Genomic DNA, 24630 nt, shown 5'->3' on the forward strand with positions numbered 1-24630 from the left:
AATGATTAATAGTTTATAGAAACAAGAACTGCAACCAATTCCACCTTCGGTCCAATTCAATTTTTCTACCATTAACGATGTCAACTCTCTTAACTAGGCCAGCCTGCTGCATGCTCCCACTTCGCATGTTTGGCTACGGTTTATTTGATTGAGCAAAGGCAGTGGGTGACCCCATGGAGCGGTCGACCTAGGCGGTTCTTTGCATGTATTTTAGTGCAACTGTACTGCGCTTTTGCGATTTGCATGCATTCGTAATAATTCTAAACTTTGACAGATATTATGTTCCCTTACGGTTACTAACATATTAAGATGATAACAAGTACACGGAACCATTGAACAAAAAAGCAAGTACAGGGGATCAGACATGAAGAGTTAGCTGCTCCTCCTCCTCTGCATCATACTTCTTACACGTTGCAGCACACGAACAAATTCATTAAACAAAGAGAAGTCAAAACCTGGCAGTGTATCCTCTTCTGTACTCTTCATGTTTGAGTTTTGACAAATTACGAAGTCAATACTACCTAACTTATCTATCAAGCTCTCCAGTCTTTTACTTGTTAGCTTCTGGATGTCTTCTATGATCACCAACTCACCAGTTTGTCCCGTGTTTTGCCACCAATTCAGAAGAATCTTTTGCTTAGCTTCCGAAGTCTCTACAGCCACAACACCTTTTAAGTGAATGCCAAGCCGATGTAGAGAAATTGCAGCCCCACCAATGCCACTGAAAACAGATAACATTGTTAACCCTCCAGGATAAATTGGCTTCAATACTGAGAGATGATAACCCAAAGTGTCGGTTTGGAAAGATTGCTGGAGTAAGTGTAGCCTCTGAGTCAAGTCATTCTCCAAAGGTCGAGTGTGGTCCGATGGGTAGCCTAGTATGCGCTCCCAATGTTCAGGCTGCGCAAGGCAAAGCTTGTTTAGACCAACCCATATGAGATTTGATATTTGGCATTGACGAAGAATATATTTTTGTTGATCCGATGAGAGTAATCCTCGAGAATCAGCTAACATGTTCCCAAGCCTAGCACACAGCTTTGATGCTCCTAGAACTTCAGACCCCATGCAATTCAATTGTTTCCTTGGATCCCAAGATGGCCACCACTTCTTTGTATTTGGTATTGCATCCTGTATGGTCAATGGTGACTTCGGAAGGATGTGAAACCTATTTTCAGCGGGAAGATTGTGTACATAGCCTTCATTTCTATTAAAAGCCGAGAAAGACTGAGTGTTCACAAATTCAGGCTCGATCCCGTATAAGAACTGAGAAATCTTGACCCAACCGTCGTAAGGCAAGTTGACAACATTTCCATACAAAAAATATGGTGGTTTTGCTACCACCTTGTTCACACTCTTGCATGAATTGGATTTGACAGGTCTGGGTACTTCGAAACTAGGAATAACATTAGGGTCTATTTTCTCTTCAAGCCATGGTGGATCAATGAAAGAACTTGCATTACCTACATGGTCTTGCTTTGGCCTTTTCCCTTCGAGTTTTTTCTCATTAAGAGATTGCTTCATCTGAGGATTAGAAACAGGGATGCCATCAAGACTCTCTTCTTTTGGTCGTTTCCCTTTGGAAGAAGATTCCCCGAGGTTGATATTTCCTGACTGAGGAACAGGAGTTGTACTGCAATCCTCAGTTTTAATATCTTCTCTCTCATTCACATTATGTATCAACCCACTGCCTGAAGCTGCTGATTTTAACTGCAATGACAATGTAAAAGTAACTTGACTATGAAAACTGCCTATAATATGGCAGAAGAAAAATAAGTTATTACGAATAAATAAAGAGCAAAATGTAAACAACTTCTGCATAGTACTTTCCTTTCTTTTGAGAACTTCAATGAATGCAGAACAACTCGTATTATGCACCGAAAATGGATCATATCAACTAATAAATTCAACATCAAACGCTACAGTGCACAAACCTTTTTACTTTCAATATAGCTACGAGAAAGATGACCAGTGAACATTGCATCTGCAAGCTCTGTGATTGGAACATCGGAACCTGCAATTTCAAAACAATTTAAATAAACACAGATTGTCCTAGACTTCATTACTGTTAAAACTCTAAAGAGCATCTCAGAAAAGCTTGTCTTGCAATTACGAACTACTTAAATAAGTAATTGGGACGACAAAATACGAAATGCATTTTTTATCTCAAACTAGTTACAGGAAATGATACTCTACAGATCTAAGCAACATAACCAGCTGAGGATTAAGAATATAGAGTGTGCTTTATACATTTATGAAAACTAGATGCCAAATGGCATTCATTATCACTCAAAAAATGTTGTCAGAATAACAACTCACCGAACTTCTCGATTGCTATTGAAACCTCATTCTCTGAGAAACCCATCTCAAGCAAGGAAAGTGTCTTCTCCATAGTCCCAAACAGTGTTTCATTAGTAGCATTCTGGTGATCATATGGTCAAGTTATTTGCTATTCGTGAAATGCAGTGAAACAATAAAAACCGTAATTTAGTTTACTCAAAACAATATATTAAATATATTCATGCTACCAGGAATGGTATATACAAAATATATAAGACCATCACCAATTTCATTCACGGTTTGAACTGGTGAAATGAAAAACTAGATAACAAAAATTGTAACAAGAAAACACCCCAGACAAATTAGTATAACTAAAATGATAATTAAAAACCTGATCGTTTTCTTCCTCACAGCTAAGTGAATCTTCTGATTCCTCCTCAAGTTTTTCTGCTATTTGAGCAGCGGTAATGAAGTCCACTAATTCATTTATTGGAGCATCTTCACCTGAAAATGGAAATGGTGAAAAAAGGGCAACCTCTATAAATAAACCTCAAATAAAGTGACTTATTCACTCTTCTCCTTTATTGAAGCTCCGAAAAGAGATACGAGGAAAAGAAAATAATGTGTTGAATGACAGCAGTGATTGAACCCAAGGTGCAAAAACGTAAATAGAAAAAAGAGCATTTGAGAGTAAAAGGTAATATGCTTATAGAAAATTTCTACAAACCAAGCTTGTCCAATGCAAATTCAACTTCATCTACAGAAAAATTCATCATTAGTAAAGATGCTCTTTTGTCAATAAGATCTTCATCAAATACATCTACATCTGGCTCCTGAAATAAAATTTAAAAAGAAAGGCAAAAAGGAAGAGAAAAGATGGCAGGTAAGATATATTGTTTAAGTTTAACTGAAAAGCATATGAAGTACAAGTTCTATTAAAGGTTGACACACACAGCACCGAGAAAACTTGGGCATTGAGCAATTATTAAAATATCCAAACCCACTAATATATGTAAGAGGGAAGAGGGAAAGAATCTGGCTCCCCAAGGGCACAAAAGACAGAAAGGGAAAGAATTAGTCCCAACCAAAGGGATCATAGCAAATTCATAATCTGGTCTTGCTCTCAAAGCCAATTGTTGCCTCACCTATGAATTTCACAAATATCCCAAAATAATAATTTTTTGGAACATTTTATACTGAAGAGTCTCAATTGGATAGATTTACTATTGTCTATAAAGCCAGAAACTTCAAAGTTCCATAGATATCTACTCAAATAATCTCATGAAATAGAGTAATTAGTATCATTCATATCACGATGCTCAGGTCTACCTCTTTCTTTCTTTTCATCTTTAATACTATATAAGAAAAGGGGAGCAGAGGTAACATGATCGATTCCAATCTATGGAATAAGACTAACTAGATAAGTATTGAACAAAGAACTATAAGCAACAATGAGTAAAATGCCCAAGACAAGGAATAAGGACCTATTTAGTCCAACAGGAAAAACAAGATCAATTAGCAGCAAGTTACCTCTTTTGGTTGTATATAATTGGCAATTTGTGGAAAATTGCTTGCATCCTTGTCAACAAACAAGCTATTGAGATAACCTGATGACTGAGAATTTGCCTTTTGAGTATCCTATTTCATTCCAATGGAAGGCCACATATAGCTGTTAAGAGTTTGCATCTTAAAGAACAAAAGAAGTTCATTTCACTTGAAACTGCAAATTAGCCACTAGCAACATGGTTGAGCTCATGATGCCATATGCTTCTCAGTTCTCAGCATTCACAAACAACAAAGGAACTGTGAGAGAGAGAACGATGATGATGAAGAAAGATATTCACAGAGACCCCTAAAAGGTTTAGTTATACCAAAAAGAAATTCACACATTGAACTGAAACAAAGTAGAGTGTATCTTTGATAAGTTCTTCTCTAATGCCAAATGAAAATCTGACAGTTTACAGTATAGTGTCTTTTACTTACAGAATATTCAGTAAGAGTCTCCAGTAACAGGTCAGCATCGTCTTCACCTGGTTAAAGAGAAGATGCTTATAAGAAATAAACACTATCATTTCTAATAAACTAGAAAGAAATTAGTGGATTTTCTTTTCTCTCCAATGATACTTTATGATATAAATATCACACATTTAATGTCTCCCAACCATTCTCACTAAAGCTCAAATAGGATAATTGTTTATGCATTACATACCCTTTTCTTGAATGACTTTATCAACGAGAGCTGGTAAAAATCCCATCCCAATGAAAAATGATCTCACATTGCTTCCTGATGAACTTGCAACATTGTCCTGAAATCAAATAACAGAAGAGAGGCGAAATAGAAGTTTCAGACATAAAGGGAATCTAAGAGAATGTAAAGAACCCTGCTAAATTTAAGCCCATTTTACCTACCTACCAACATAAACATCCATTACAGTAAACTCAGAACTTAAGATATTGAAAGTAAACTGTAGGGAGAGGTACCATAAAATGAAGAGGGGAGAAATCTTTATGTTACCCTAAGTAACAGAGATTACAAGGAAATTACTATTAAAAAGGAGAGTCAAAGTGGTATCATACCCCAACATGCTGGGAGTAAAGTGCATCCTCAGGGAAATCAAAATCCAACATTTCAGGCTTCGGCACTATCGGGGTTTTCCCTTCCTGAGAGGAACTTTTCCCATTCATATATCTCGACATGGCGATGACTCCTTTAACAGCATAGAACTATGGGTATCGATCAAATGCTGCTAAGAAGTACATGCAGTTGTAGATCAGCCTTCAAAATAATTAGGGAAAAAAGAGGAGCAAATCAATCATGTTGATGCAATACAAGAACTACTAGTGTATCGAATTTTCCTCTTTTTAAAAAATAGAAAAAAAGAAGAAGCAAAACCTCGTAGCAAATGGTTTCAAAGAGACGAACTTAGCTGAAAAAAAGGAAAGAGGGTAAAAGCAAAAGATGATTGATGAGATGAAGTTCAGTTCCACTATAGCTGAACCGATGGCCGGGAAAAGAAGAGCGGCCTGCGGTGAAGGAGGAGAAGGAACATAAAAATACAAATTTTAAAAGAAAAGGGAGTAAATACGAGAGAATTAATATTAATTAGGAAATTAGGGGTTTTTTTAAGTCATTTTTTAAAAGAGAAACTGAAAACGAGCATTGGAAAAAACGTTTTTGTATTTCGGGTTTGATTCGTCTTCTAATTATATTTTTCTTTTTTATTTATGTTATTTCATTTTTTAATATTTTAAATAAATATATTATTTTTTATTTCATTTTTAATTAATAAGTCAATAAATATGCAATTATATATAAATTTATATATTATTATGTTAAAAATATTTTTAATTAATAATTTTGTTATTTATATAAATAAATTAATAATTATATAGTTATATAATAAAATATATCATTTTTATATTTATCATTGTGATAAATATATTTATTTTATAAAAATATTTATTTATATAATAAAAAAAACTGCCTAATTTGCCAATTAACTTGAAAAAAGGACATTTTTTGCTAATGCTACGGAATTGTAAGGGTTAAATCTTAATTTAATTTTTTTATTTCAACTTCAAATCTTAAATGGTTAAAATGTGTCAAAAATCCCTGTACTTTTCAAAAACTAGAAATTTAGTCTTTGTATTTTTCAAATTTCAAAATTAAACTTCAATTGTTAACACTATTAAATTCTTTTTGTTAAATTTATTGTTGTGACATTTTTTAAAAAACTTACTTAGTAGCCATGTAATTAAAAATAATGACTTTGTACTTAAATTTAACAAAAATGATTTAAAAATGTTAAAAATTAGATCTAATTTTTGAAATCTAAAAAAGTAAAGAGACTAAATCTCATTAAATAAAAGTAAAAGAACTAAATTTTTAATTTTTAAAAAGTATAATAACTCCTATCACATTTTAACCACCTTAAATTTATTTAGGCTTGTTTGTTGGGTCTAAAGTAAATATATCACATATTCTAATAATTATACTCTCTTATATTCATATAATATATATAATATTACAAAGTCTATATGCCACGTGAATTATTTATATTTTAAATTAATTAATATTTTTAATATTTTATGATTAGTTAAAAAAACTTATCGATACAAAAATATTATTTTCATCATTTATCTTATCTTATCTTTTGTTAGTCTAAAAAATTTTGATGACAAATTTATTGTGTCGTTTATCTTCAATATAGTTTTTTAAATTTTTTAATAAATTAATAAAATAAGAAATACATATAATTATAAAATTTAAAAAGTTAATTTTAATCCCACATTAAATAAAAAAACATTCTCATGGTTCACTTTTATAAATAAGTGTCAATTAGAGTTGTCCATGGGTCAGGTCACCTAGTCTGACTTGAAAAATGAGAGGGTTTAGGTAAAATATAGGTCTAAAAAATAAGCTTGGGTAAAAAAAGGCCTGTTTAGAAAATGAGTTAGGCCTCGAGTAAGATTTTTTGGCTCAGGTCCAACTCGCCTCAAATTTGCAATAAAAAAAACCCTGCTATTTTGATGTGGTTTTTTCATGTTTTGATGTGGTTTTTCCACTTTTTGCCATTATTTTGCTACTATTTCAGTATTATTTTGCTACTATTTTATTGTTAATTTTTGGATATTATATATCACTTGTTTTATTGTTAGTTTTGCTACTATTTTAAAGGTATTTATTTGTTAAGTTGCACTTATCTTAGTATTATTTAAGTATAATTTTTTTAATTTATTTTAAATTTGTTGGGAAACATTTATTTTAATATTTTTAGTGTATTTGATGTATTATATATTTTTAAATTTTTTATATATAAAAATGAAAAAAATATGGAAGGGCCGGATTACCCCGAGCTTGAGTTTTAGCATTTTTATCCGTGCCGAGCTTGGACAAAATTTTAGACACATTTTTCAAGTCGGGTCGAGCCCAATCCTATCAATCAAGCCTAAAATTTTGTTAGGGCTCAACCCGGTCTGACCCATGGACAACTCTAGTGTCTATTTATTCACAATATTTTCCTAAACTCTTTAGGTAGTGTTTAGAAAGTCACCTAATAAATGGATTTGAGCATAATCCCAATTATACTTTCCAATTCTTCCAATTTTTGAGGAGTGAGAATTGAAGTAATTACGCAGATAACTACACCTGAATCTAATTTTAAAAAATTATTTTTATACAAATTATAAAAAAAAATATATTATAAGCATGAACATGTATGAGTGTTTAAGATGGTTATGACAAAAAAATTTCTTAGATTATTTTATAAAGTTATCACAAAAAATTATATTATTTAAATCTTATAATTTTTCTAAAGTTATGGTAAAAAATTTTATAATGTTATAAAAGTGTTATAAAATATTTATTTATAAAAAGTTATAGAAAGAAGTATAAACATAACTTATTTATATGTCTATGTTATATGTTATAAAAATAATATACTTATTTATAAAAAATTTTACAATTTTTTTATCATAACTTATTTGGAATAACTTTCTAAAGTTGAAAAAATTATATTACTTATAAGAAGTGTTATGAAAAGTCATAATTTATATTTTTTAAAATATCAATTACAATAAAAAAGATATAATGATTTATTTGGCCCTCAAACTTCACAAAAAAATTATTTTAGTATTTTTTTACTTTTTTTAACTCTTAAACTTGTGCTCTTTGTCAAATCACCTCAAAATAAATAAAAAAAATTAACATATATTCCCTTTGCTGACTTGACATACACATGGATTGTCACGAGAATTTTACGTAAGCAATTAATTAAAAATTAAAAATTAAAAAATACAAAAATATATAAAAACATATAAAAATATTTTAAAATTTTAAATTATTGAATTTATTAAAAAGTATAACTTTGTTAATATTTTTATTTTTAAAAATTAATTAATTACTAACATGACATATAAGTGGTCTACTATGTGGATGCCACATCAGCAAAATAAATAGTCGTTACTACAATAATTAATCTAAATGCGATCACAGCCAATTACCCTACCTTCAGGCTGAAGAAAAGTTTAACATAAATGTCTGGAAAGAGGTGTGTGATATGACCTCCCCAACAAAGATAAAAGTGCCCATGTGGAGAATAATAACAAATGCACTTCCAACAAAGACTCAGTTTACTGTCATTTTGCAAGGATCAACAGATTCCCTCATTAGACCACTTCCGTCCAGAGTCTCATCAAATTCATGGTGAATGGCTGAATGCCTACACAAATCGCACAAATTCTTATCTTGCGTTTGGTGAAAAATGAACTCATACCCTTGGGTACCCTTGGGCATGGTACCACTTGATCTAGATAAAACATGATAAAAAGTAAAGTAAATAGTACACGTACAAAAGAAGAAAGAGTTCACTAGGGAAACACAGGTACAGCTATCTTATCTTTGTAAAAGGAAAGGGAATTCTTTGTATCAATAATCGAAATGCAAAATGTAAAAGATTACACTGTATTCCCACTTATTCCGAGACAGAAGGCAAGAGCACTTCCACCCAAACAAAAATCTAAAACACGGTCTCACTATATTTTTTAGTGTAGATGGATTTGAAACCCAGCTTAGGTAATTAAAGGGTTGAGAAACAGCAAAAGCTGACCTGAACAAGTATTTATAGATTAACCAGCCTGTAACAATGAATATGATGATACACTCGGGTTTACAACAGTCAAGATTGCCACCATAAATACACCTGGTTTGAGTATGTTCCAGCCGAAAAATAAGCCCCAGTTAATTATAAGCCTCGGCACAATCAAGTACCCTTTTTAGCAGACACGCCCCCTTCATCAAGCTGTGGGGTCTTGGGATTAAGAGGAATAGTGCCTACTGTTAAAAAACCAGGTGAGTCAGTAAATTTATTGACTTTTACCGTCACTGATCCTATGTTTACCACCTCAACAGCATCACTTTTAGTAGCAGCATCTGTAGAGATTTTAGACTCATCCTGCTTCGGATTTATGCTGAGTGAACTAATCTTTAAAGTAGATGCATCATCTTTAGCTTCAACTGCAATTTTCCCTGAACTTTCATTCATCCTTCTAGCATTAGTCCTATCACAATCTGTAGAAACAGGCTGATTAGATGAAGGAACAATTGTTCTCAATAGTTCAGGATCACTTTGCTTGGAACTTCTCTCATGTTCATTCAGGAGTAGCTCAACACGGTTTAGCTTATTGACAGGATCGAAAGCAGGTGCTAGGACTGGATTCTCAATGCTTTTTATTAGCTGCATGGCTTTCTCTTCCTGCATGATTCTCTGACGATTTTCATAGAACATAAAGTCATCAAGTAGAGAGGTCTTCATCGCATGATTTTTGAATACTTTCAGCATCTCCATACCTTGCTTGTACATTATCTGCACTTGACAAAACATTTATAAGAAACAAAATAACACAAAGATCTCATCAAGATCATAAACCTGGAGAAAACAATTCAAAATTCACAAGCTCAGGTAGCAATGTCAGGACAGAGGAAGCAACTTTTCAAGAGAATAGCAAACCAATTTTAATATTATTGTTTGCCTTCAATTAGAGAAAGCTAAAGCTCTGAACATACCTCTTGTGTATCCCTGCTATTAGTCACTGGCTTGTTTTCATTATTGCCTAATATGATGTGTCTAAAATGGCTGTTGGGAACATCTTTAATGATGTGCCACTTGACAGGGAAGCTACCGCTCCACTTATCTTGTTGCCAAAAATCCATATCCTTCTGAAAATCAACTGGACCAATCATCTCTGCTACGCCACAAAATTGTCCACTGGCATTAACCTGCGTGACAAAGTACCATATTAGAGTAGTTAATGAATACCAGAAATAACAGAGACCTTCTAGTTGACAAAAATTCAGAAATAGCATAAAATCAACAAGTCCCCTAATATCCCAAACAAGTATAGAACTCACAGAAAAGAAGAGGAAAATGGGGCAGCCACTAGGTTTTCCTGCAGCTATTTTCTCTGCATCTTCAAAAGCACTGCCCAGTTTCTTGTTCCCATGGGGTGTTGAAGACCAAACATTATATTTAATGCTCTTGTGTACATCATCCTCACTATACGATTTTATTACAAAAAACTTTGCTTCAACATAGTCAATTGGAAAATCATCCTTGTTATATTGGTCAGTATAAATAATAATGTTTCCCTCAGCATCGCTATTTCCTGCTTTACTTGTATAGGCTTTAACCATGAGTTGATTTTTTGATCGGTTGGTTCTAGGGCCTCGATTCTGTTCAGCCCATGAATCCAGGGATCCATGTGCATCATTGAAAACTCTGCTAACATGGATCTTGGGTCGCAGTCTATCCAGCACACCTCGTCCAGGTGAACTTGCACCATAGTCAGAAATGGCATTACCAACAGGAAGATCTGTTTTTAGTTGATTACGATAAGATGGGAGTTTCCCACCAGGAATGTTGCCAATGGGCTGAACCGATCCAGAAGCAACTCTAACCTGCAAACATAATTAGCAATGAGAACCATAAAACATGCCATTCAGCACAATGACATAGCATTTCCATGAAATTTCAAGAAAGTCCAATTCAATGTGAATTAGAAGCAATGCAAATGTACCTGATGAGCACGTGCTGAAGCTGACCCAGAACTAGCAGAAATGCTTTCCTGGATTGCATAATGCTTACTTTGTCCATCTGTCACCCTACTCAAGGAATCTGCCTGATTTGGAGCAGATTTTCTGGAAGCGGCTGCAGATGCCGAAGCAAGGTTATATCTCACGCCCCTTCCATCAGGTCGAGTACCAATTGATGCATGAGTATCTAAAAAAGAGTCTGTTGAACTACTTGGAATGCCATCTGGTTGAATGAGAACAGGAACATAAGCAGTTGGTGATACAGGGTTCTGATAAGGAGGAAAGGGGTAATATTGTTGTGCTCCTACAAATGAGCCATCACCCACCACGGCACCAGGTATATAAGGATTGTATGGGTTGTATGGAGACTGTGCATATCCATAGCTAGGTGTGTAATATACATAAGGCAAAGGTTCAGTTTGGGCACCCTGAAGAAGAAAAAGCATGCCTTCAGCAAATTCAGACACGATAAATAAGAAAGAAGCAACTTATCTTGGATGCAACATACGACTATGAAAGTGTATCAATTATAGAATTAGAAAGATCAGCTTGCCCACCGCAAATTGTACATCTGGACCATCTGCACTAAAAATATTCTGGTGGTCCTCCCATTCAACGGGTGATTCAAAACCTATCCAATTACAATCAACGGGTTTTTACTTGAGATTTTGTAAGTAATAGTAACACCATGTAAAATACAATTGAAGCATTTAAATTACCTGTACAATAATATCCATAGTTGGTAGCTGTAGGGTAGTACATTCCCTGATCAATAACGATCTCAGGGGCTCCTTCCTGGTACATAGCTTCTACTTGTTCAAAAAGTGGACTTGTGTTGTGGGTTTAGCAGAGAATTTTGAATCTGAAATCCAATGAAACATTAGTCATTGGTAATACAGTTATACATACAAGAAAAAGTGAAAATGGACAAGCCTATTATTGAGCAACAAATCTCAAGTAAAACCTTTTTTCCCTTCCCATGCTTACATGGGAAGGGAGAAAACAACTCATAGTAAAGTCAGCAGCACATATCAGAGCAACAATACCTTAATTAAAAGAGTCAATCAAAAGAGATGATAAGAAAATCAAAAAAGGGAATCCTATAAGCAAACCACATGGTCAAGAAAGAGGCTTCTATCTTGGTTGGTCAAACCCAAAATCCCCCATGAAATGAACAAAAAAGAATAAGAAAACAATAGAGAACAACAAATGAAAAGGTGAGCAATGGCATACACCAAACTGAAGCAGATTCCATTTAGCTATTAAGATTTGGAACTAAAGAGGGAATAAGAAAAGGGGGGGAAACGCGTCATAAGTCAGCAACTACTAAAAACACCCCAAAACAACAATTGAAATTCTCAAACTAGTTGAAGAAATCCCAACACTTGAAGAATCAAATACCCTTCCAAACACACGCATTCATATAATAAGCTCAACCATAACAGCAGAAAACCAAGTTGCAAATCAATCTTTAAGGAATAATTTCAAGTTTTCAGGTCTCCAGTTATAGTAAAAAGGGGGGGGGGATTCAATCAAAGCAAATCAAGTTCGAAGATTAAAAAAAAAAAAGTAAAAAGGGGGGCTTTACGAAGACAGAATTCTACCGGAAAAATAAAAGAATCAAGCCTTGGTTGACCTGGAAAGTCGCTCCAAAGAAAATTCGTGCAATTTATAGAGACAGAAATGGGTTTTCTGCGACATTTCCTTCAATTAGAAACCCTAACCCCATAAAATAATAATAATATAATAAAAAGGGAAGGTAATAGGACACTTGAAAACGGCGGTTTTGATGGTGTGGAATAAAAGAGAACCAGAGAGACGTAGATTGACGATAAGGGTCACAAGTGGTTTTGTTAATATCGAGATTGCCACTCTCTTGAAACGTCGTCAGTTGGTTTCAACTTCTAAACTTACGACCCGTGATGGTTTTGAGATGACAGTCCAATCATGTTTTTTGAAAAAGGGCAAGAGAATGCTTGCCGACACTGTTTTATGAGAATGGGATTGGTTGGTCACTGATGGATGTATTAAAATATTGAGAATGAGGAAACAGTAAATTCCAATTGGCAGCAAATAGGCAAATAGGCCCAATAGGTATCATCAAATATTAATTGATATTCATTTCTGTATTAGTTGGTGTAATTTTGTCAATGTACCAAATTCAAATCTACTATAATTATATATAAAGTTTGAAACCGAAGTCTAAATCAAAATTAATTGGCACAAAAAGTTTTTAAAAGGGAAAAAAGAATTTTCTTTTCGGCGTGCCCATTTAATAAAAAAATTTTACTTAGTTGAGAAGCTAGTAGCGAATACAGAAAATATAGCGTTAAAAATCTGAATTTGATCATTATTTCGAGTATACCTCCTCATGGACAGGGCCATTTGATTCGACTCAAAAGTCCATTCGAAAAGTGAGATCGTTTGAGTAAAATTATAGGCTCGAAAAATAAGCTTGGGCAAAAAATAATATCCATTTAGAAAACTGATTGGGCTTCAGATAAGGCTTTTTTGGCCAAAGCCTGACCTGAATATGCAAAAAAAAAGTTTTTTTTTGTTATTTTTTCACTATTTTACTACCATTTCATTATTATATTGCTACTATTTTATTATTATTGTATAACTTGTTTTATTGTTAATTTTGTTACATTTTATAGGCATTTGCTTGTTAAGTTGCACCTATCTTAGTATTATTTAAGTATACATATATTTTTTAATTTATTTTTAATTTGTTGGGAAACATTTATTTTAATGTTTTTAGTATTTTTGATATATATATTTTTTAAAATTATATAAAAAAATTAATACGGCCGAGCCGAGGCGGGCTCGGGTTTTAGCATTTTTATCCGGGTTGAGCTTGGGCAAAATTTTATGCCCATTTTCTGGGTTGGGCCTAGACCTAAGAAATGGGCCTAAAATTTTGATTGAGCCTAGTTCGACCCATATGCATCTCTAATTCTGAGTGTCTGAATTTTTTTTATTCAAGTTAGTTCCTCTGATTATTGTTCTCAGATTTTGAACTTTTTTTATTCAAATTAGTCTCTTAACTTGGTAATTGTACTCACATTGGAGTTTGAATTTTTTTTAATATTTTCTTGAAAACCCTAAAGCCTTAATGTAAGAATAATTGCAAAGTTTAGGCCTCAATGTGAGAACAACTGCCAAGTTCAGGGACTAACTTAGATAAAAAAAAGTCCAAACCCCATGTGAGAACAACTGTCTAGTTCAAGTCCTAATATGAGAACAATTACCAAGTTCAAAGGCTAACTTGAACCAAAAAATGTTTAGGCTCCAATGTGAGAATTGTTGATAAATTCAAGCTCCAAATAAGAATTTAACCCGAAAATATATTATCCATAAAATATTAAAAATATCAAAATTGAAACACTCTTTGGTTTGTTCCGCCATCCTCCCCGATAAATCATTAGGATTCGTTTTCAATAGAATCCTCCGCATTCACGGGTTCCGTCGTCCCCATCGCTGCTTAGGTCTGAATTCTCCAATGGAGCCTTAATTTAATATTTAATATTTCTATTTATTTAATAAAATAAAAACAAAATTTGTTCTTGACTCAACCTTCTCAGTATTTATTGACTTAAGTTAAGGCTCTTGATTTTTTCTTCAATGAATAGATATTCATCTAATTATTGATGAATCTTTGTTGATGCTCTATTACATTGCTCTTTATGAGATGTTTCATAGGCCTTACATATTGGAATCCTATATCATTTCATTGCTATTTATGTTTCTCTTTTTCTCTCATCCTTCTATTTATCCACATACTTTTTATTTTGCTTCACAATTTTGATTTATTCATAATCAGATTGGTTAAATATTTATTATGGATTGAAAAACCTCTTGTGACCTTTGCGATATATAAAAAATGATCGGGTTAAAAATGCTATAAAAAATGAAAAGTCACAATATTTTTTTTATACATGTCAAAGTGATGGGAAAGAAAAAAAATATCTTTTACATATCCACCCAGTTTAGCAACTTTTGGGGAAATTATACAAAAAAAATATTTTTTTCACACCAGAAAAATTGTTTTCTGATGAATTGTATAACAAGCGTAGATTTCTTTTTTGTTTTCAATAGCCTTTTCTCTATTCTGAATAATGTATCTTTTTCCTAAGACCGAGACTCCGAGAGTGGTAAAGTAAATAAAAAAGTAAATAATAAATAAAGTAAAATATATAAATATATAATAATCAAACCGCACCATCTTTGTAATAAGTAAATGCCTCTTTTTCTCCTGAAGTTATCGGAATTATTCGTAATAAGATATTGGCTACAATTCAAATGGCCTTATCAATAAAATTTCCATTTATCTGCGATCTAGGCATAGGTAGCAATCCATTCTTTAACTCTTTTCATTACCTCTCATGAGAAAATAAAATGATCTCACAAACAAAGGAAGTGTATAGTACGAAATAACATAAAAGTAGACCCATTCCATTTTTTTTAATTCTTTGAGCCCGGAGGCTAAAGAAAAAGTGATAAAAAAAAGTGATGAAAAGTTTTCTATTTTTATAGCAAGTTTCCTTATTAGAATTGATATTGTTCGTACCTATTGAACAATCTAATATGAATAACTCGCTATTCGCTTGGGGTACCGACCATAATAATTATGTAGGAGAGATGGTCGAGTGGTTCAAGGCGTAGCATTGGAACTGCTATGTAGACTCTTGTTTACCGAAGGTTCGAATCCCTCTCTTTCCGCATCTTCACCTAATTCGCCAATGTAACTGACTACAATGTATCAAATCAAATAAGAACATACACTAAAGAATTAGACCCTTCTTTAGTATAGATTCTCTATTCCCAATTCCTTTTTAATATGGAATACGTAAAATAGCATACAGAGGATGAAAATCTCCTTACATATATATCATACATGAATAGGAGAAAATCTCCGAATCAAACCCATTCCCCTGTCTTCCTTTACTTAACCTTAACTAGGGTGAAAATAGGGCAGAACCATTGTTTTGTTATTTTAGTTAGGTTTAAGTTTGACGAGAATAATATTCTATGACAAGCAATTCATTTATTTTCAAACCAACCCATTTCCTATCTATTATTTGATTGACTAATCCTTTATATAGTAATGTATGAAAGGTCAAATGTTTTGGTAATTCCTCATTGGTGGATGAATCAAGATAATTTTGAATCAGAGTTCTAGATTTTTGTTCACCCCTCGCTGGAATAATATCTCGAGGTTTGCAGCGATACATGTTTATAAAAGGAGGCCGATTGAGCATGGTCCGAGCTAGGATGGCAGTTCAAATTATAGATTCAGATATATGACCTGAAGAGGTATTTATCGAAGGAGGTTTAGTAGGCATGGGTTCTCGCTAGGGGATGACAATTCGAATTGTGGATTTGAGTATTGCGAATTCAAATGTTAAAATTACCATTTGCTGCAAATTCAGAGTGGATGTGGATAACCCCCCTCAAATATCCATTATTATAATCCACATTCCTACAATTGCAAATTCAAAATTAAACATCTGATCCAGATTTATTGGTTACAAAATAATTAATCTTAACAAGGTTTGAACCCAAGATCTCTTACATATAAGAGCATGCTTTAACCACTATTATTTGCCTTAAACATTTATTACAATTTTCAAAAAATAATAAATGATGAATAATGATCTAATAAAATATTTTTTAAAATTAAATATAATAATAAATAATAAAATGAAATATATATTTTTTGAAAAAAGATATTTTCTTTTAACATATATATATTTTAAAAAATCTCATTTTGCTTCTCCTAAATCATATTCTTTTGTATCTATAAACCTAACCAAATGATAAGATGGGATCGTCAGATTCCTTAAGTTTGCGTTTATCCTCTTTATTATTTGATCAACTCAATTAGATAAATTACTTTAATAAAAAACTAATCAATATTTATATAATTAAAATAAATACTATAATATGATTTTATTTTATAATGTGAGATATAATTATATCAATACATATTATATTAAAAAAAGAGTATACATACATGTTTAACTACATATTATATATCAATTGTTATATATAAGTAAATTACAAATGTATAATAATTATACAATTATAATAGTGTAATAGTGTAATGTGCATTCTTTTATTAATGATATGCAACCTAAACCTTAAACGTGAAACTAATTTTATGGTAGAATATAATATATACAATTAACATTATGTAATTAAGGTAGATTTTTAACATGTATCCATATATATCGCTTTGTTGTACATTTTTATATTAATGATATGTAAGCTTAAACACTAAACGTGTAACCAACTCTATGATAGATTATAATATATATAATTAACATTATATAATGAAGTTAGATTATTAATTATATGTAACTCGAAATACAATTATGATATTATAATGTATATTTTTACATTAATGATGCATAACCTTAAACCTGTTAGATTATACCTAAAGATCAATCATGAGATGGTTGTAATAACATACTTGATTTACCATGTTTATTAATATAAGGCGTTACCATTATTATTTCAGTTTCTTTTCTATGTGTATAAATAAACTGTTTTATAATAATGTCCTGAGAGTAATATGATTATTCTTAAAAGGTCCTTAGTCAAGTATTATTGTTGGATAGGACAACAATAATGCATTAAGACTAACATGTAGTTGATTGATGATCAAGAGTTGTCATTGATATGGAATGTAAAAATCGATGCATGAATATGTGTGTTAGAGAACAACATATTGGACTAACCCGTTATGAGTATGTTTCTTGGATTATTATGTAATTGTCACAACATTACTCATAATGATTAATATGTATATGATCCTCAGACTTGAGATCATCATAATCCCAACATCATGAGTTGTATATTTTAATACAGTCAAACATACACCGTAACTGGTTGTTCTATGAAGACTGATGTTGGATATACCACGATCTATGTAGAGGGATATGGTTTATCGATATAAGATAAGTCCCTCCTACATAATAGGAGTAATATCTTAGGCCACTTGATTGAGTGAGACTAGAAATGCATTGCCATGCTCAAATAACCTGATATGAGATGTCATACTTATATCATAGTCTACTTAAGATATCAAGGAACATGGAATGGACTATGCAAGTGTGACTATTCCATGACTTGTGTGTAATCCAGAGATAAAAGACTTAAGGATTATTGCATGAAAGGTTAATCATAAAATGATTTTGTCGAATCATGATTTCTTGTGACTTAGGTAGCAATGATGCATTGCTAGGAGCCACTCATTGTTTGTAACATTGAAATCGTTCTAGTATTACTGCAAATGTTACAAGAACTTACAGGGTCACACCCTATAGTTGAAATAAACGGAATAAAACATAGTTGGTATTGTGTTTGGTTGTCGCTTGAATTAAATTAATTATAGAATTAATTTAATAGGATAATCAAATATCGAACACATTATGTACAAAGTTGTTATACGCATAATAAGAACATGAATTTGGTTAGTATATAAATTCAAAGAAATATATAGTTTACCGAAATCATTATTATAATTAATGTAATTATAATTTTTGGTTTAAAACATTGTTATATTTATTTAATTTCTAGAAACCCTAAATATAGATATAAAAATCTCATTTTTTCTTTGCTTGGAGTCTAGCAGTCATCAAAGTAAAGTCTTCTCCAAAACAGTTTTGGGGATTCCTTCTTTCATTGTCAACTGGATGGATTACGTAGAGGCTAGAATCACGATAGATTGCGGCTTGGTTCGATAGTAGATCAGATTACTCGTTGCTGAGGCGTTGCTGTCTACTCAGAATAAAGATTCGGTAATTTTGAAACCTTTATTTCACCTCGATTCGTTCCTCACACATGGATCCATGGTTAGGATCGCCGAATATTTTAATTTTCTACTGCGCCTTAGAGGTGTCGGCGTTCTAACAATTGTTTCAGAGCCACTTGTGTGATACGTACTCGGGTTTAAATACTTGGGTGATGCAATTGTATGAGATGCATGCTTCAATTTTTATTACGTTTTCGACTGTTAAAATCGTTTAAGAGTAACCTGATAACCGTTCCTTTTGACAATAGATTAAATGTTAATAATGGTGTTATGGCCTATTCGGTTTTATGTTATTACTGTTAAGTGTTAACAGATTTGTAACGGTGCGATGGTGGTGCTTACAGTTTCCAGTAAAAGTTAACTGGTTAGTGGAACAAGGGTTGTTCTGGCATGAAACCTCAAGGACTAAAATCCCGAAAACACGATTTTATTGATAAAAGTATCAAATCGTAAGGTTTCATTTGAATGGGGTATGCGGTTCGTACCGCGAGGGCTCCACCCCGCACCCCTAGTCCATACCCCTTGCTCCTACCGTGGCAGTTCCCTATCTTCTTAAAGTATGTTTTATAATAAATTAAACTTGGTGACCATAAAAGTTGAAAGGATATGTTATAATTCACCTTAACAAGATGTTGTATTATGTATGTTATTATTAACATGCACGGTGTTTGAAATGCATAATTATAGCCCAATGACCCATTTGATAAAATGTTGTAATTTTATAAATACGGCCTACGTGTCGTGCCTTACTACTATTCTCTTGTATTTCTCTTCTCATCTTACTCCCTCGTATGTAAAACGAGTTTTTGCATATTGTAATTTGCAAGAGTTGTTGTGGGCTAGACGAGAAGGGAGATGGGCCAACTAGTGTGGATCGATAGCTTGTGAAACGGCTTACACCTTTAGGTTTCCTTTTGGTTCTCCCATTGGCTTGGGTTGCACCACCTTAGTTTATGAGCTATAACTATTGCATTTATTTATTGCTTTATTTATTCATATATGAGATACTATGGATGTCTAAAGCATGCCAAATTTTAAATATGTTAAAATTTGATAATAATGAACCACATTAATTGATGAGATCAATTAAATAGCTAAATGGACTAAGGTAAACCATAATTGGTGAAATGGAACAACCTTAACAAAATCCCTCTATTAAAATATTAAGTCAATATAGCCTTCCAATTTTGCCCTCGTTAAGGCCTTGATCAATACTGTGTAGGTTCTGCTAAAGCGAAGTCTAGTATTTATCTTGGTTAAACGCGAATAAACAAGTGATATTCGTTGGTTAAAGTTGGTTAATAACTTAACTAGGTTATTCTAATAGGATTAGAAACCTAGAGGCAAGTAATTTGGATAAATCATAATGTGATTAGAATAAGAGTTGTTCACCAAACTTTAGGAGTTACATATGATGTAATTAGCAAGTGTTGCTTACCTAGATAACCATAATCTTGAGAGTAAAGCCAAAGCTGACTTAAGAGGAGGTGAAATATGGATCATTAACCCACTTGAAATACTTTTCGAGAAAGTCTTTCTGAAACTAATATATGAGGGTTATTAATTTTGTAATAAAATAATGAGAACATCCTTTAATAAAGTCCTTTTAATGATTGATATAAATTTGATAAATTTACACACACATATTTTATTGTTGTAGATACATTATGGCTGCAAACACTAATACACTCTCATTGCGATCGGTCTTTGAGAAGGACAAATTGAATGGTTTGAATTTTCTTGACTGGTTCCGTAACTTGAGGATTGTCCTCAAATAAGAATGAAAATTATATGTCATTGAACAACCGGTTCCTAACGAACCACCCGCTAATGCCTCGAGGGCTGATAGAGATGCTTACAATAAGCATCTCGATGACATAGTAGATGTTGGACGTCTTATGCTTGCAACTATGAATCCTGAGCTTTAGAAGCAACATGAGGACATGGTTGCTTATGAAATGATTGAGCACTTGAAAGAACTTTACCAGGGGCAAGCACGGCAAGAGAGGTTCGATATCTCTAAGGCCTTGTTCCAATGTAAGCTGGCTAAAGGAAGCCCAGTAGGACCTCATGTACTTAAGATGATTGGTTATATTGAAAGCCTGTCTAAGCTTGGGTTTCCATTGAGCCAAGAGTTGGCCATTGATGTTATTCTGCAATCGTTGCCGGATAGCTACAGCCAGTTTGTCCTCAATTTCAATATGAATGAAATTGATAAGACTCTACCACAGTTGCTCAGTATGTTATGAACTGCTGAAGGCAACATGAAAAAGGTTGAACCTAAGCCTATACCGATGGTCCGTAATAACAAGGGCAAGGGAAAGGCCAAAGTTCAGACAAAGCCCAAGGGCAAAGGTAGGCCCAAGCCTGGAAAAGTAAAGGCTACATTGAAACCTAAAGGTGGGGTGGCTAAGGAAGGAAACTGTTTTCATTGTAGTGTGACTGGACATTGGAAGCGGAACTAGTTGTTGCATTAACTGTGGGAACATATAATTTATCTTTGCCTAGTGGACTTGGTTTATGTTTAGAGGATTGTTATTATGTGCCTAGTTTGACTAAAAACATTATTTCAATTTCTTGTTTAGACAAAATTGGTTTTGAGATAATTATTAAGAATAATTGTTGTTCATTTTATCTCAATAATGTTTTCTATGGTTCGATACAATTGATTAGTGGCCTCTATATTTTAGATCAAATGAATCCCATTTACAACATAAATACTAAAATATCAAAAATAAATGACTCAAATCAAACTTATCTATGGCATTGTCGTTTGGGCCACATAAGTGAGGAACGCATATCCAAGCTCCATAAAGATGGTCTCTTAGATTCATTTGTTTTTGATCAATTTGAAGTATGTGAATCTTGCTTATTGGGAAAAATGACTAAATCTCCTTTTACTGGTAAAAGTGAACGAGCTAGTGATTTATTGGGCTTAATATATTCTGATGTATGTGGGCCAATAAATACACAGGCTAGAGGAGAATTTCACCACTTCATTACTTTCACTGATGATTTTAGTAAATATGGGTATGTCTATCTCATGTGCCATAAGTCTGAGTCCCTTGAAAAGTTCAAGGAATTCAAAAATGAAGTACAAAATCAACTAGGCAAAACTATCAAGACACTTCGATCTGATCGAGGTGGGGAGTATTTGAACTTAGAGTTTAATGATCTTTTAAAGCAATGTGGGATTGTCTCACAACATACTCCTCCTGGTACTCCTCAATGGAATGGAGTTTCTGAGAGAAGAAATCGAACTTTGTTAGACATGGTTCGATCCATGATGAGTCATGCTGATCAGCCGACTTTCTTTTGGGGACATGCACTTGAGACAACTACGTTCACACTAAATCGTGTTCCATCTAAATCGGTTCAAAAGACGCCATATGAGATGTGGACTGGGAAATGTCCTAGTATGTCTTTTATGAAAATTTGGGATTGTGAAGCTTATGTTAAACGTCAGACGTCTAATAAGCTTGAGCCCAAATCTGAAAAGTGTGTTCTTGTGGGGTATCCGAAAAAAACCAAAGGATATTATTTCTTTAATCCCATTGAGAATAAAATACTTGTTTCTCGGACTGGTGTCTTCCTAGAGAGAGAATTTGTTTCTAGAAAAGGAAGTGGGAAAAAGATTGAACTTGAAGAAATTTGAGAATCACAAAATACCACTGAACCAGAGATAGAACAACAGCAAGTTCCACAAGGAATTGAGGAACAAGTAACTGCTGTAGAAACACAACCACTGCTTAGATATTTAAGAGAACGCCAAGCACTTGAGAGATATGGATTTCTCATTACAACGCATGGTGACGTTCTACTTGTAAATCAAGATAAGCCTAAGACTTATCAAGAAGCGGTAACGAGCCCAGAAACTCTAAGAAATGGCTTGAGGCCATGAGATCTGAGATGGATTCCATGTATGAAAACAAAGTATGGACTTTGGTTGACCCACTCGAAGGGTTTAAACCTATAGGGTGCAAGTGGGTTTTCAAAAAGAAAACTGACATGGATGGTAATGTACAAACATACAAGGGGCGATTAGTCGCTAAAGGTTTTCGCTAAGTTCATGGTGTTGACTATGATAAAACCTTTTCTCCTGTAGCTATGTTTAAATCCATTAGGATTTTGCTCACTAAAGCTGCATTTCATGGCTATGAAATCTGGCAAATAGAAGTCAAAACAGCTTTCTTTAACAGGAAACTTGAAGAGGATGTGTACATGACACAACCTAAAGGTTTTGTCAATTCAGAGGATGCTAGAAAGGTATGTAAGCTACAAAGATCCATTTATGGATTAAAGCAAGCTTCTCGAAGTTGGAATCTTCATTTTAACGATACAATCAAAGAGCTTGGTTTTATCAAAAATGAAGATGAGCCATGTGTTTACAAGAAAGTTAGTGGGAGCACTATAACATTCTTGGTACTGTATGTGGATGACATACTTATCATAGGAAATGACATACCTACCTTGCAGTCTATTAAGACTTGGTTAGGAAGTTGTTTTTCTATGAAGGACTTGGGCGAAGCCACTTACATCTTAAGAGTGAAGATCTATAGAGATAGATCAAGACGACTACTAGGTCTAAGCCAAAGTACATACATAGATAAAGTACTGAAAAGGTTCAGTATGGAAGAATCTAAGAAAGGATTCCTACCTATGAGACATGGTATTTCACTCTCGAAGGAAATGGGTCCTTTAACTCCACAAGAGAGAGAACGCATGAGTAAAATTCCATATGCTTCCGCTATTGGATCTATCATGTTTGCCATGTTATGTACCCAGCCAGATGTCTTATATGCCTTAAGTATGACGAGCAGGTACTAAGTAGATCCCGGTGAAGGTCACTGGACCACAGTCAAGAATATCCTTAAGTACTTAAGAAGAACTAAGGATACGTTCCTAATATATGGAGGTGAGGAAGAGTTAAGTGTAAAAGGTTGCACTTATGCCAGCTTCCAAACCGACAAGGATAATTCTCGATCATAATCAGGTTTTGTGTTTTGCCTTAATGGTGGTGCTGTGAGCTGGAAGAGTTCAAAACAAAGTACAATAGCCGATTCTACAACAAAGGCCGAGTATATTGTAGCCAGTGAGGCAACAAAGGTAGCGGTTTGGATCAAGAAGTTCATTGCTGAACTAGGGGTTGTGCCTAGCATATCAGATGCTATAGAACTCCGATGTGATAACAATGGAGCCATTGCACAAGCTAAAGAACCTAGATCTCACCAGCGATCTAAACATATACTTAGGCGCTACCATCTTATTCGAGAGATTATCGATCGAGGGGATGTAGAGATATGCAGAGTACCTACAAATGATAACATGAATATGTGTGTTAGAGAACAACATATTGGACTGACCCATTATGAGTATTTTTCTTGGATTATTATGTAATTGTCACAACATTACTCATAGTGATTAATATGTATATGATCCTCAGACTTGAGATCATCATAATCCCAACATCGTGAGTTGTATATTTTGATACAGTCAAACGTACACCGTAACTGGTTGTTCTATAAAGGCTGATGTTGGATATACCACGATCTATGTAGAGGGATATGGTTGATCGATATAGGATATGTCCCTTCTACATAATGGAAGTAATATCTTAGGCCACTCGATTGAGTGAGACTAGAAATGCATAGCCATGCTCAAATAACCTGATATGAGATGTCATACTTATTTGTATATCATAGTCTACTTAAGATATCAAGGAACATGGAATGGACTATGCAAGTGTGACTATTCCAAGACTTGTGTGCAATCCAGATGTAAAAGACTTAAGGATTATTGCATAAAAGGTTAATCATAAAAAGTTTTTGTCGAATCATGATTTCTTGTGACTTAGGTAGCAATGATGCATTGCTAGGAGCCACTCATTATTTGTAACATTGGAATCGTTCTAGTATTACTGCAAACGTTACAAGAACTTACAGGG

The 24630-nt window shown here is 33.4% G+C and overlaps 2 protein-coding genes across 6 annotated transcripts; both read right to left on the minus strand.

Annotated features, from left to right (window-relative positions):
* Window positions 1–280: 280 nt before the first annotated feature.
* On the minus strand, window positions 281–5427 carry LOC107910543 (probable inactive DNA (cytosine-5)-methyltransferase DRM3). 3 transcript variants are annotated; one of them, XM_016838398.2, is made up of 10 exons: window positions 5171–5427; window positions 4855–5021; window positions 4487–4583; window positions 4261–4307; window positions 3808–3915; window positions 3005–3110; window positions 2669–2781; window positions 2317–2419; window positions 1932–2011; window positions 281–1707 (listed from the first exon to the last, which is right to left on the minus strand). In XM_016838398.2, the coding sequence occupies exons 2-10, from the start codon at window positions 4972–4974 to the stop codon at window positions 373–375; spliced, it is 2109 nt and encodes a 702-aa protein (XP_016693887.1). In that variant the 5' UTR covers window positions 4975–5021; window positions 5171–5427; the 3' UTR covers window positions 281–372. The 3 variants fall into 3 exon arrangements, with proteins under 3 accessions (XP_016693887.1, XP_016693888.1, XP_040944170.1); XM_016838399.2 differs by having other exon boundaries at window positions 4855–5053; window positions 5171–5367; XM_041088236.1 differs by having other exon boundaries at window positions 4855–5024; window positions 5171–5359.
* Window positions 5428–8671: 3244 nt separating this feature from the next.
* Window positions 8672–12657, minus strand: LOC107910541 (YTH domain-containing protein ECT4). Of its 3 annotated transcripts, none has more exons than XM_016838395.2 (7): window positions 12472–12657; window positions 11587–11729; window positions 11425–11498; window positions 10852–11295; window positions 10187–10732; window positions 9842–10054; window positions 8672–9641 (listed from the first exon to the last, which is right to left on the minus strand). In XM_016838395.2, the coding sequence occupies exons 2-7, from the start codon at window positions 11669–11671 to the stop codon at window positions 9039–9041; spliced, it is 1965 nt and encodes a 654-aa protein (XP_016693884.1). In that variant the 5' UTR covers window positions 11672–11729; window positions 12472–12657; the 3' UTR covers window positions 8672–9038. The 3 variants fall into 3 exon arrangements, with proteins under 3 accessions (XP_016693884.1, XP_016693885.1, XP_016693886.1); XM_016838396.2 differs by having other exon boundaries at window positions 12504–12635; XM_016838397.2 differs by lacking the exon at window positions 12472–12657 and adding an exon at window positions 11914–12429.
* Window positions 12658–24630: the final 11973 nt, after the last annotated feature.

Source organism: Gossypium hirsutum, chromosome D02 (genome assembly GCF_007990345.1).
Source record: "Gossypium hirsutum isolate 1008001.06 chromosome D02, Gossypium_hirsutum_v2.1, whole genome shotgun sequence".
Lineage (NCBI taxonomy): Eukaryota > Viridiplantae > Streptophyta > Magnoliopsida > Malvales > Malvaceae > Gossypium > Gossypium hirsutum.

Coding starts and splice junctions, on each gene's coding strand:
- LOC107910543 (XM_016838398.2), bottom strand. CDS start 4,974: ATGTCGAGATATATGAATGGGAAAAGTTCCTCTCAGGAAGGGAAAACC. Junction 4,308..4,486: donor TAAAGTCATTCAAGAAAAGG/GTATGTAATGCA, acceptor CTCTTTAACCAG/GTGAAGACGATGCTGACCTG. Junction 2,012..2,316: donor AATAGCAATCGAGAAGTTCG/GTGAGTTGTTAT, acceptor TTGAAATTGCAG/GTTCCGATGTTCCAATCACA.
- LOC107910541 (XM_016838395.2), bottom strand. CDS start 11,671: ATGTACCAGGAAGGAGCCCCTGAGATCGTTATTGATCAGGGAATGTAC. Junction 11,499..11,586: donor CTATGGATATTATTGTACAG/GTAATTTAAATG, acceptor GTAATTGGATAG/GTTTTGAATCACCCGTTGAA. Junction 11,296..11,424: donor GTCCAGATGTACAATTTGCG/GTGGGCAAGCTG, acceptor TTTCTTCTTCAG/GGTGCCCAAACTGAACCTTT.